Source organism: Rutilus rutilus (assembly GCF_951802725.1).
Source record: "Rutilus rutilus genome assembly, chromosome: 20".
Classification (NCBI taxonomy): Eukaryota; Metazoa; Chordata; class Actinopteri; order Cypriniformes; family Leuciscidae; genus Rutilus; species Rutilus rutilus.
In genome coordinates, this window is record NC_140225.1 from 21,486,996 (window position 1) to 21,500,518 (window position 13,523).

Consider the following 13,523-nt stretch of genomic DNA (forward strand, 5'->3'; position numbering starts at 1 on the left):
GTATGGCCATGTTACTGGCAGTTTTCCCTTTTTCAGATACAATGGCATCTTTCTTATTTACATCTACAAGAAAAATAATTTTTAAAAAGCTGTTGGCATCCCGGACCAATCTGTCAGCATTCTAAATGTGGCAGACACTCTTATCTAAAATGACTTTTACAATGCATTCAAGGTATAGGAATAATAGGAGTTCAAGCTTTCCCTGGCAATCGAAGAAAGACCTTGGTGTTGCTATAGCATTAAGCTGTACGGTTTGCTTTAAGAAAATACAAGACACAGACTGTCATCGTGGCTTTATAAGTATAGTTTTTAATTACAGTTTAATTTTAAGCGTTTTCTTTAATAATTTCCTTGTTTAGATCATTTTATACAAACATCACATCACAAATAATTTATCATAAGAAAAAATAAAAATCATAGTACAATATCAATTTTAAAGTATAACATGTATTACAGAAGAGAAAGAGATTATTTTTTATTATTACTAGCCTAGTAAGTGCTTACGTTTATGTTCAACTGTTTCTGATTTTCCACAATAAATGCAGCAGTCTGTCTCACACTTTCCTATAATGAAGGTTAGTGTGTCCTATACGGAGCCTGGTCATAACAGTATTCACATTATGTACATAATGCTATGTTTGATTTCATGAGTAGAAATCTATCAAACTGTGTTGGGGCACCAAAGCACAGATACTGTGATCCCGTTACACAGTAGAGTTGGGAAATAAGCTGGCAACTGTAGCGCTCACAGCGGTTCCCACCATGCCTTGGCCTGTGACAGGGATAACTTCAGTACCTAATAACAAACCACAACAGGACTTATTTTAGAAAACAATAATTAGTTTGAAATCACATATTTCACAATGCTACATCAAACATAGAAGATGAAACAGATACTGCTGCTATATATACACTCACCTAAAGGATTATTAGGAACACCATACTAATACTGTGTTTGACCCCCTTTCGCCTTCAGAACTGCCTTAATTCTACGTGGCATTGATTCAACAAGGTGCTGAAAGCATTCTTTAGAAATGTTGGCCCATATTGATAGGATAGCATCTTGCAGTTGATGGAGATTTGTGGGATGCACATCCAGGGCACGAAGCTCCCGTTCCACCACATCCCAAAGATGCTCTATTGGGTTGAGATCTGGTGACTGTGGGGGCCATTTTAGTACAGTGAACTCATTGTCATGTTCAAGAAACCAATTCCTCTTTTTCCTATTTGTAGTGGAGATGAGTGGTACCCGGTGGGGTCTTCTGCTGTTGTAGCCCATCCGCCTCAAGGTTGTGCGTGTTGTGGCTTCACAAATGCTTTGCTGCATACCTCGGTTGTAACGAGTGGTTATTTCAGTCAAAGTTGCTCTTCTATCAGCTTGAATCAGTCGGCCCATTCTCCTCTGACCTCTAGCATCAACAAGGCATTTTCGCCCACAGGACTGCCGCATACTGGATGTTTTTCCCTTTTCACACCATTCTTTGTAAATCCTAGAAATGGTTGTGCGTGAAAATCCCAGTAACTGAGCAGATTGTGAAATACTCAGACCGGCCCATCTGGCACCAACAACCATGCCACTCTCAAAATTGCTTAAATCACCTTTCTTTCCCATTCTGACATTCAGTTTGGAGTTCAGGAGATTGTCTTGACCAGGACCACACCCCTAAATGCATTGAAGCAACTGCCATGTGATTGGTTGATTAGATAATTGTATTAATGAGAAATTGAACAGGTGTTCCTAATAATCCTTTAGGTGAAAGTATATAAACATTTTACTTATTTAGTTGAATAAACAGATGTTAAATCAAAGTGTTATACAGCACGCACTTATAAAGAATCCACATTCATAATAATAATAACTATTCAGTAATCAGTAATCAAGAGAATTATGGATTTACCATTCACTGCTTTGCATATATGTATTCCATATACAGCTCCAGCCACAGCGCCTCCTAATGCGCCTATAACAGCCGTAACTAGAATGCAGGTTACAGCGGTACCTAAAGAAAATAAAGATTTCAGAACCAGTCAATCAAATATGGAATGCCATGTCTGCCAAAATAACACATAAATAAATACGTAAATAAATAAACATACAAAGAAATGTAAAAAAAAATCCATTTCCATTTATTTATTTCTACATTTATTTCCAATTGTATTTATTTATAGATGTGTTTGTCTACATTGATTGATTTATTTCTACATTTCTTTGTCTGTATGGTAATGAGGAGGGTGTGTTTTACCACAGACATAGCAATCGAGCTCAGATTGGCAAGGACTGGATTAGTTTAACATGGAGAGGTGGGGTAAAGTAATAATTACCACAACTTCTCTGTGATTTTAGTCCCGTCCGAATGTGCCATCTCAGTAATCATTACGGACAATGTCAGTAAAGATTACAGCGACTTTTACCTTTAGTAAAAAGGTCCCGAAAAATGACCTCAGGTACTAATCTCGTGCGAATAGACCCGCTGTAAATATGTACGTAAATATTCTGTAATTTCCTGTTTAAAAGTAGTTTTACACTGTTTTTCAAGTAGACGCTTGAAAAAGCATTCAGTTGCGTTCTAGATGCTGGGACAAGTCTGTGGCAAAACTCAAATGTTTTCCACACACCATTCAGATCAAAAAGAAGATCGAAAGCACTTGTTAGAGGCACAAAACATCTTTTAGGGTTAGGTAAGTGCCCATTACCAACATAATCCAATCTGAAGTTAATTAATACATGGTTCAACTGTTTTATATACATAAATATAGGTTATATTTATCACACGTGATATCAGGAAGTAACGTAATACACGCATGATGACATGAGGGTGGCGACGGTTGTTAACAGAATGTATTTCAAAGCTGTAAAGATAAGGACTTAAACATTGGTTAAATGAATATTTAGCTCAACCATATATGCAAATAACACTTAATGTCATGCTATAAAAATAACAGAATTTGAGTTGACCTGTGGCCTTTTAATGATTTCCAAAAGTGAAGTGGATGTTGGTCAACAAAAAGACATCAGGAAATAATATAGGCAACAAGCTTCACAACTTATTGAGAGAAATTACGCTAACTGCGTCTGGATTTAAAGACATGAATCTCTATTTCCAAGTATTTATACTGTTGCTCTGAATATAGTGCCATTTATATGATCTGCTCTGTGCTATCATGCCTCTGGACTCTGACTTCATTCGCCCCAATGGAAAGCATATTTACACTGTCTGAATCGTTCCCTGCACCTTATCTAATGCATTTTGTTCTATTCACCATGTAGAAAATAGTAAATGTGTGAACAAGTGACCAATTTTAGCCACAGCTTCAGCATTATTTATAATGCAGGGGACAGGACGCTTTCGATTTTAGAGATCATTTGATTGGACAGATAATCTGATGAGAAGCTAGAGTGCAGAGTGATGTCATCAAAATCATTGATCCATATTGGAAGCGAGAGACTGCAAGTTTTGAACGCTCATATTTTCTAAATGCAAATTTTGTTATTGTTTTGGAGCACACTAGCTTATAGATAACAGTAAAGCTATATTCATACTAAAAGCCAAAAAAAAAACTTACATTTTGATTTCATGGGGACTTTAATGAGGGATTTGTGGGCAAAATATTAAAATAGAAAACAGTTTTTTTTCTGACTTATTGGTATAAACTGTTATAAACTGTTACAGAATATTTGTACTGTACCACAGTGTATGTTATTTTAGTGTCTGCAGTTAAGTGTGTGTATAAAAAGTTCTCAGATATAAACACATTTGTTTTGTTTAACCTATCAAATCAATGCTAGCCTGGTAATACCAGACTCTGGTACTTCACTTTGCTTCGTAGACAGAGTCTGGAATAGCATAATAGAGAAGTGTTTTCTCTCTCGCGGGGGGGCGCTTGTCTGAAGTTTAAAATCATTGGTTACCCGTAAGCCAATCACATAACGTTTGGTTATGGCGTGTGTTATGCGCATGCTCAGCCGCATCTAACTTCCACTGTAAACGCATGTATGATGCAAAAACTAAACCATCGAGCGAAATACCGGAGTGAACATGGCTGTGAACGACTTTTGCAGATTATGTGAAGTAAATCTACGCATCCACGGTACAATCAGCGTCTACGTCACGGCTCTCAGCCCGCCCTCTGTTCGTTGATTGGCCCGGCTGTTTTCAGGCCGGTGGAAAACTGAAAGATAGGCTGCTATCTCAGACTGACTACAGGAGCGAAATTAAATTAGCGGAAGTAGGAAGTCTGAAGTAGTCAGGCTATATCAATTCACAATTTAATACTAAAAATAATTTTAACATCATAGAAATAAATGTCAATTGTTACATGCACACAAACCATCTAAAGCTTTTGTAGCATTATACACTACCGTTCTAAAGTTTGGGATTAGTAATAATTTGTTTTAAAGAAACTGTTTTCAACATGGATTTCCCATTACAGTATCACCGTGAATATCATAATGATTTGTTTGCGATATAATCTACAAATGCATACACAAACAGATGTTCCTGCCGCATTTTACTCGCATACCTAGTTTGCAGAACAAATTAAACCGACAAACTAAACTATGTCACATGACCTGCGCTTGGCAGCATTCTGAAAAGTTGATATTGTTTCATCTCGCTGCGGCATAGACGCGCCTGGAAAAAAACGAGCGTCGCAACGGCGTTGCTCTCTATTTGAGCGTGCTTGTAGCGCGTCAACATTTAAAGTAACAAACTTGAGCGCGCAAAAGACGCAACATATGTGAAGCCCCTTAGTTAGTGGTTAGATCAGCGTAGAGCGTAGCAGTCAATAAATGGGACAAGGGAGGTCACGTACGGGACAAATCACGGGACGTCCCGGCTAATACGGGACAGTTGGTAACCCTACCTGAAACCGATCTCGAAATATCCAAATGCATGCGTTTTTTTCCTTTTTACATTGTCATAGAACACATCCGATGTGCAAAAAAAAATCGGAATTGTGTCATTTCACTGAAAGTGTAAACGAGGCCATTATGATGCATTCTGTCGGTGGGGAATCGACCGATTGCTTTACCGCCTGCGGGCAGCTTAGAATTATCATTTATGATTTGTTTAGCTCACCTGCGGATTGAAGAGTAGCTACCAAGCCTCCACTTGGGACCCCTCCTCCGTTCGACATGGCAGAATATGACATCATAGAGGAGGCAGCTGAACCTGAACGAATTCCACATGCCGTGAAACCTAAACATGCTATAATAACAGGGACTGCTACAACTGCTGCAACTCCGACGGCTATAAAAGTGGTGGAAACATGGCATGAACAAACTTAGATGGATAAACATTTAAAAGCCACTCAAACCATGTTAGCTGTTATTTGTGTTGCAAAAAATTAACAGTTAAAATAATGTCTTCTGTCTAGTAAAACGAGATTCCGGATTTCTTTTACCTGCTCCTACACCAGCTGCAATCAATATACCTTAAGAAAAAAAAAAAAAAAAAAAAAAAAACAGGTTATTACTGTGATTGATGAATATAAAAAATGTAACAGTTAGCTATAGGCTACTTACAGTGAGACATCTTAAGTCAACCGGGACGCTCTTGAACTGCTGACTGCGTGAGAGGTTGAGTTTAAAAGCCTCTGGGTGTATCCCGTATCCTTTTCAGGAAACGAAACTAATCCCGTGTGCCCACCAAAGCGTTTTTTCACACGGCTGGCGTGTTTTTTTGAATGGGAGCGCCGCGTTTTTAAAACGCCATGAGCGTACGGCGTTTTTTACAGGTCGCCGAGAGTTGAAGACTGTTGAAGAATATTCAACTTTGGGTAAAACGCAGCGCTCATCACTGTCACTTTTTACCCAACCGTCCAATCACAGTGGAGGAGGGGCGGGACTAATACCACACCGACCAACCGCCACATTCTGCTTGTACAACGTCAACAGATGACAACCACAAGCATGATAACGGGAAAAAATAATTTAGAACAAGAGCCAGAGAAAATACATTACATTGTATTGACATTTTAATATAGAATTAACACAGAAACAAAATATGTGTGAAATGAGATACTAGTAAGACTTTCGCGTATCATAACAAGCAGTGTCAAGCAAAGTGTCTCAACTGAAAAAAATCGCCTAACGTTAGCCCTTTGATGGCCACATGGCATAGAGCTGCCTCCTCCTTGTTGGTGCGCCTGACTCTCACGCCGGAGACCCGGGTTCGAAGTCCGCTCAGAGCGGGGTAAGTAGTACCCGAGTGGAGGGGTTGCACATCTATCTATAAATTACAGGAACGTGTGTCTGCTAACCGCATATCTCTCGAACCGTTAGTCCGATGGATTTCAAACTTGACAGGTGTCTCGCTATGGGCACGAGTAAGTGCAGTGCCAAGTTTGACGTTGTTTGGATGAGAAATGCTAAAGATATTGTTAAATATATAATTTTTAGAAGGTTGTGGTTTAAAAATAAACATTCTGATTTAAACACACTGTCAGCTACACTGTTTACTTCTGAATATTATAGTTTGGTTCCAAAACGTGATAAATCCATTTTGATCAATTTGAGTAAAAATGTGTTTTCTTTACCAAGAAAGTGGCAAGATGAAAACCACTATTTTCTGTTTCATACTTTCACATAGCATCTTTAGGTTTTAATAACATAAAAATTTCAAATCCAGATTTTGATTTTCAAAGATTTATTATAAAAACGGATTATTTCCCCCCCAAAAATGCAATAAATCAATTGAATCAATATAAAGGTTATTTTTTTTATCATATTGAAACTGTTGAAATCAGCCATCGCTAAGAAATATCGGTAACACTTTACGACCCGCAAACAACTGCGTAAGTAAACCGAAATTACGGTGTACGTTTCTGTAGTGTACTTCCGTGTAGGTATAAGGGAACAATATGTTAAGTTTTGGGTAATAAAGGGGTAACAAGCAAATATACAACCTGCAAAGAACTTCGTAACGTAAGTAAACCAAAATTACGGTGTATGTTTCTGTAATTATAGTGTACCTCCCTGTAGGTATAAGGGAACAATATGTTAAGTTTTGGCTAATAAAGGGGTACAACCAGATATACAAGCAAATTATTTATAATGTAATTATTTTAAAACTAACAGGTACCTATTATGTTAATATATTCCAGGCAAAAATTGTATGTCTGTTGTATATAAAAGTTTTTATCACATTTCTGGCAAAATATGTTCTTATGCAATGTAACAGGGTAATTTTGACATCTGTGGGTTGTAAATTAAACTTATATATATATATATATATATATATATATACTGTATATATATGGCTGTATGTAAGCACAGTATGATAAAAATTGAATCTGAAACAATTTTATAAACAGCTGATTTAAAAAAACATTTGCAATGCTATTTATTGGCTTTTTTTTACTAAACTACTTAACGTTAAGCCAAGTAAGTATTGCAATGACACTTAAATGTCAGGGCAAATATACTGTGTAATTAAAAGTTTTTATTTTTATTTTTATTTTTTTAATAAGAGTACCTTTCTCTGTAATTACTGTGCAAATAGTGTTGTTTCGTATTGTTACATAGTAAGTAGTGTTTGTTACCCGTTTCAACTGTGTATTTACAGGGTAAGTGTAACTCCTGGGGGCTGTAAATTAAAGTGGAGCTTGTTACCCCCTTGTTCTGTGTAGTTACAGGGTAAGTGTAACTCCTGCGGGCTGTAAATTAAAGTGGTGCTTGTTACCCCCTTGTTCTGTGTAGTTACAGGGTAAGTGCAGTAAATATACAATAAAGGATCCCATTTCATTTCTGACTTTTATTTTACAAAAAAATGTCAAAACACTTTTTCATCTTAATAAAGCATTGTCTTTTCTACAGTATACTCAAACAACAAAGTTTAATTTACAACCCACAGATACAAACTTTTAAATACAACAGACGTACAATTTTTGCCTGGAATATATTAACAGAATAGGTACCATTTTTAAAATAATTACATTATAAATAATTTTCTTGTATATCTGGTTGTACCCCTTTATCACCCAAAACTTAACATATTGTTCCCTTATACCTACACGGAGGTACACTATAATTACAGAAACATACACCGTAATTTCGGTTTACTTACGAAGTTCTTTGCAGGTTGTTTATCTGCTTGTTACCCCTTTATTACTCAAAACTTAACATATTGTTCCCTTGTACCTACACGGAAGTACACTATAATTACAGAAACGTACACCGTAATTTCGGTTTACTTACGCAGTTGTTTGCGGGTCGTAATATAAAGTGTTACCGAAATATCTTCTTAACTTTTTTGACTGCGATCAGCTCACAAAAACTGATTTTGCACGGGCACTTTGCACTGCTCCCTGAATTGACTCGCTTATTCATTTGTGCGATTCATTATCGCTACTGTGTAATAGTAGCCTATGCTATTCACCAACTATTCAATGCGTTCACAGTCTCTTTCACGGTCATCATTTGTAGTAGCCTATTCACAAACTGTTTGCTCAAGCATAGCGTTTTCTCGGAGTTCATTTTGTGCTTTTTACCATGCACAATTAAAAATGCCAAGTTTGACGTTGTTTGGATGAGAAATGCAAAAGATATTGTTAAATATATCATTTTTAGAAGGTTGTGGTTTAAAAATAAACATTCTGACATAAACACTCTGGCAGCTACACTGTTTACTTCTAAATATTATAGTTTGGTTCCAAAACGTGATAAATCCATTTTGATTAATTTGAGTAAAAATGTGTTTTCTTTACCAAGAAACCAACAATTACTAATAACACACACAAAAGCTGATTTTGCACGGGCACTTTGCACTGCTCCCTGAATCAACACGCTTATTCATTTGTGGATGTAAACTGAATCTATAAGTCAGCTATGCTGTTTACTTCTGAATATTATATTTCATTCTGGTGCGCTTAACGTTATCGCTACTGTGTAATAGTAGCCTATGCTATTCACCAACTAAACATATCCTATTCAATGCGTTCACAGTCTCTTTCACAGGCATCATTTAAGCATAGCGTTTTCTCTGAGTTCACTTTGTGCTTTCTACCATGCACAAATAAAAATGTCACTGAACTTTTGCTGTGAAATTGTAACAATGAGCACTCAAACACACCAAACCAACAATTACTAAAAACACACTCAAAAACTGATTTTGCACGGGCATTTTGCACTAGCACTTAGAAGGTTGTGGTATACATAAACACTCAGTCAGCTACACTGTTTACTTCTGAATATTATAGTTTATTCACAGCCATCATTTGTAGTAACCTAGCCTGCTCCCTGAATTCAATGTGTTCACAGTCTCTTTCACGGGCACCAAACCAACAATTACTAAAAACACACACAAAAACTGATTTTGCATGGGCATTTTGCACTAGTACTTTTAATTTCAATGCTCACTAAAGCTCAATAAATAGGCTCGTCATTACTCCAGCGAGGTAATTTGACACCTGCAAATATTATACTCAGAGTTCACCTGTGAACGCGCGGGTTTACGCATAAGCGTAGCTATTCTTACCGCATAAATAAAATGCCTAAGAATTATAGTTACCTGACCGCAATCTAACCCTGCCTAAGAGTCGAACGACGTCTCGTCCCCTGTTGATCACTATCACCTGGGAATAAGGTCTCTAGTGTTCTTAACCCGCTCCACACTATCACTTGGTAATAAGGTCTCTAGTGTTTCGCTAAATAACTTGTTCCACTAACTAACTTGCTGCGTAGCAATAATAATCTACAGACTTCAGACAATGCCTTTGAATATGCTTTAATCACAGCCAGAGGATCTCAGACAAATTTCCGAGAGAATCCCACCAGCAAAAGGAATACAACAGTTTTTATAGAATAGGAGCATGGCAAAAATCTCCAGGAGCAGTATTAACATTAAGTAACGTGGCATCTGCCGCACAGAAGCCAATGGCACATGTCACTATGCGTATTGGCACATCCGCTGGCACATCCGGTCTTCATTGGCATGTGCCAGTGGATAGTGGCATGTGTCACTGACATTATTTCCTTACAATTTGATTGGTTCTTCATATGCAAACCCTTCTGTTACTAGGTAGAAGCAACTTAGATGTCAAATGATTAAAAAAATAGAAAAGGGTTAGAAGTTCATTTGATTATAGACTGTATATTTTTGATATTGTCTAGCCAGCATCTCAGAATTTTCCACTGGTTTCGACAAACTTACACATTACATTTTGTTCAAGTGGTAGAATGTTAGGCCTAAAGGAGAAGTATGCTTAGATGTTAGAGTTATAATTAGTTTGATATACAGTTTACTATTTTATTAATTAAAAATCCATCACAGATCACTCGCCACACAAACCGCTAGAAGGTAATCCTCTTTATGGTCGTTTTCTCTTCTCTCTTTTTAGTGATCACTCCATCAATCAGCCGGTGTCGATACTGCTGCGACACAGCAAGATCCAAAGGAAGCACCATATCAGACAAATACAAAACAAATGTCAATTATAAACATTTACATTACCCACATATATCTTTTAACATGCTATTATTATAAAATGCTGACTAAGTTTTGATTGTTTAGCCTGCCTGTTTAAAAGGTTGGCTGTAGGTTCAGAGTGTTCACAAATTAGCATATGGCATATCTCTCTTGGAAGTCATATTCTTTCATCAAAACAACAAAATTAAATAGAACAACTGGGAGAATGTTATTTATAAAATCATATAAAATTATTTTATAAATAACATTCTCCCAGTTGTTCCATTTAATTTTGATGTTTTGATGAAAGAATATGTGCTTGCTGTAGCCAAGGTGATAAAACCTAAACAAAAATGGGGCTTGTTTATAGCTATGCTGTCATACTGACGGCAATGCTTGAGGCAATACATTCTCAATAGACAAAACATGATGAATATGTAGAAGTACCGGAGTCTTTTTTTAGGCATGTGTTCAAGGTGTAGCCTAATCTGGGCTGTTCTTTCTCTATGACGTGGCTATTGTATTTTACAGCTGATGTATTTTACAGTGTGCCTGAGGGAACACCAGCACTGGGTGTATAGTGGGTGTATGTACTAACAAGGGCATTGTGGAGGCTTTCATGCCTGTGCCATTAATCTACAACTAGTGTTACACATTTGACCAGGGCCTAAAATTAACACTCGCCAAGCACCATATATGTGAGTGAAAATGTGTTGACGAGTAAATGAAACAGTGTCAATTGCCAGTTGCCTGGTAATATTTTTATGAATTCTAGCAATGCAATGTTGTGTGAACATGAACGTGAACAAATGTGAACATCGCTCGGCAGGGCTGGACTGGGACAAAAAAAAAAAATCGGCCTTGGCATTTTGGCTCAGACTGGCCCACTACACGATCATAAACACCACCCATCTTTGCACGCCCTTGAATATGAATACCAACTCCTATTCCTTAAAACCAACTAATGCCATGTAATGAGGGAATAGGAATGAGTGAGAGTTAAAAGATGAATTAACTCCAAAATTTTAATTGAACTATACATCCACAGTGATGAATCCTAAGGCGAGCTATAAGCTGCATTGGCATAGCAATACCAGTGTTTCCCAAGAGTAAAACTGTGGTGGGTGGACCTTGTTCCTTCTAGGGGGGTTCAGGGCCGTGTGCCCCCGGAAGAAAATTGTGTGCAGTTTAATGTTAAATTCATCAATCTGGTGCACTTTTAGAGTTCAGAAGTAAGAGCTCCAATCCATATTCAGTGTGCAAATTGAACAAAGGAAAACTCAAACCTTTAGTTGTGATATAGTGTCTCAGTCTACATTACACTACTACATAATGGTTATATTAATCCCATGACAGTAATAGACCTATATTGTAAAACAAATGCACTGAAAAATAGGAATAGGAAACTTTCATAATTAGTTTTGTACTAATTTTGTATACTTAACATGATCTTTTAATTAACATGATCTTTTATCTTTTAAACTGCATCAAGCTTTTATTTTGGTGGAAAACATGGTTTACAAACGCGTCTCATTACAATTCTAGTAAAATGCGGTATTCGTCAACTATGCAGATGTGGAAATAATGCGTAACTAGGTAATGGGTTCCTAGTTTTGCTTAGTGCAGGCTCTACTACACTTTCTCATCTCTCTCCTCATCCTCCTCACTATCATCATCAGCCACGGGAGCTGATAAAGGTCCTGCTGCTGCACAAAACATATCTGTTAATCTGACACATTTTACAGCGTCTGCTTGAAGGGCCTGTTTCTTTTTTTCACGCTATTTCTCTGCACATTCCTTGCGTTTCTTCTCCAACTCTCTGACTATCACACTGACACTGCACGTTTGCTCAGAGCCCAAAGGGAGAGGTGTTTAAAGATGTGATTGGAACAGCCCAGTGTCAATCAATAAAATAACCAATGGGCCGCTGACCTATGTGTTTCATGGTCTGTGAGAAGAATAAAAACCTACGCTGACTTTTTTTGACCAATGTATTACACCGGCACAAAGTTTAAGTCTTGCCATTTTAAATATTTAAGCGCAAAAAGACATGAAATGGAACTAATTTCGTTATTCGCTGTGTGGGAGGTTTTTGGAGTACAAACATCTGAAGCACACGCCCAGAAATCCGCACGAATACTGAATTAAACTCTCTTTCACGTCTTCTTGCGCTTCAAAATGCCCGTATTGGCAAGTATCCTCATAAACATAGTCAGTTAGGCCTATGTCTTAAGTGAAAATATACAGTTGAGATGGAAAACACATGTGTATCAGTATATTGGATCCATGAATTAGTTCTTGAAGTGACAGCAGCCTAATGTATAGGCAATGTCCTTAATGTTACTCGAATCTTGACTGAATAAGTTTTGCAACTTTAATAAGGGTTTTACTACGCATTTGACTTCTATACCATATTTCTGTACCTTAAAATTTCACTGGTGTCTAAAATGTTGGTGTAATAACCTGAACCGCAACGTATAAATATTTCAAGATTAAAGTCGGAATATTTCGAGAATAAAGTCGAAATATTTCGAGAATAAAGTCGAAATATTTCGAGAATAAAGTCGAAATATTTCAAGAATTAAGTCGAAATATTGGACGAGGGTGAGCCCCCCGCCAGGAACCTACCCCATCCCATTCAGTTCATGATAAACTCACCAGTTGTGGCACGCCCCCAACTTGGCCCGCGTTCACTTACCTGCTTCGCCCACCTTCACCATTCTTGATGGCGCCGAAAGCTTCCCCCTGTAGGAGGCCGTCGCAGAATCTACTATGTGGCCTGTCAAGCTGGATCTGCTCTCCGTATGATAACGGTTCTTCAAGTGTTTCAAGCCCAACTTCTTCATGCTATGGAGAAGTCCGGCCCAGACCCTGGTGCTTTTAAGGAGCTGTGCAGCACAACCAACCTCGCTACTTGCGCTACAAAGACAACAGCTCAGATGAATAGCTGTATAATGGCCTGTTTAGTGGTACTCAAAGTGCCACCTATGGTTAAATTTGAAGATCAAGGATGCTGACAGGATAGCCCTCCTTGACTTCCCCGTTTCTCCCTTGGACGTATTCGGTTCTGCACGGCTTTGCTGAGTGTTTCGCAGTGGCCTGGAAGGTGCCGCAGGC

At 37.7% G+C, this 13,523-nt stretch overlaps 1 protein-coding gene across 2 annotated transcripts; it reads right to left on the bottom strand.

Annotated features, from left to right (window-relative positions):
• Nucleotides 1–281: 281 nt before the first annotated feature.
• LOC311279926 (interferon alpha-inducible protein 27, mitochondrial-like) lies at nucleotides 282–5,800 on the bottom strand. Of its 2 annotated transcripts, none has more exons than XM_084391746.1 (5): nucleotides 5,525–5,800; nucleotides 5,404–5,433; nucleotides 5,079–5,249; nucleotides 1,899–2,000; nucleotides 282–796 (listed from the first exon to the last, which is right to left on the bottom strand). In XM_084391746.1, exons 1-5 carry the CDS (start codon nucleotides 5,532–5,534, stop codon nucleotides 705–707), a joined length of 405 nt encoding a protein of 134 aa, XP_084247872.1. In that variant the 5' UTR covers nucleotides 5,535–5,800; the 3' UTR covers nucleotides 282–704. The 2 variants fall into 2 exon arrangements, with proteins under 2 accessions (XP_084247872.1, XP_084247873.1); XM_084391747.1 differs by having other exon boundaries at nucleotides 566–796; nucleotides 5,079–5,171; nucleotides 5,525–5,659.
• Between the last annotated feature and the right edge of the window lie 7,723 nt (nucleotides 5,801–13,523).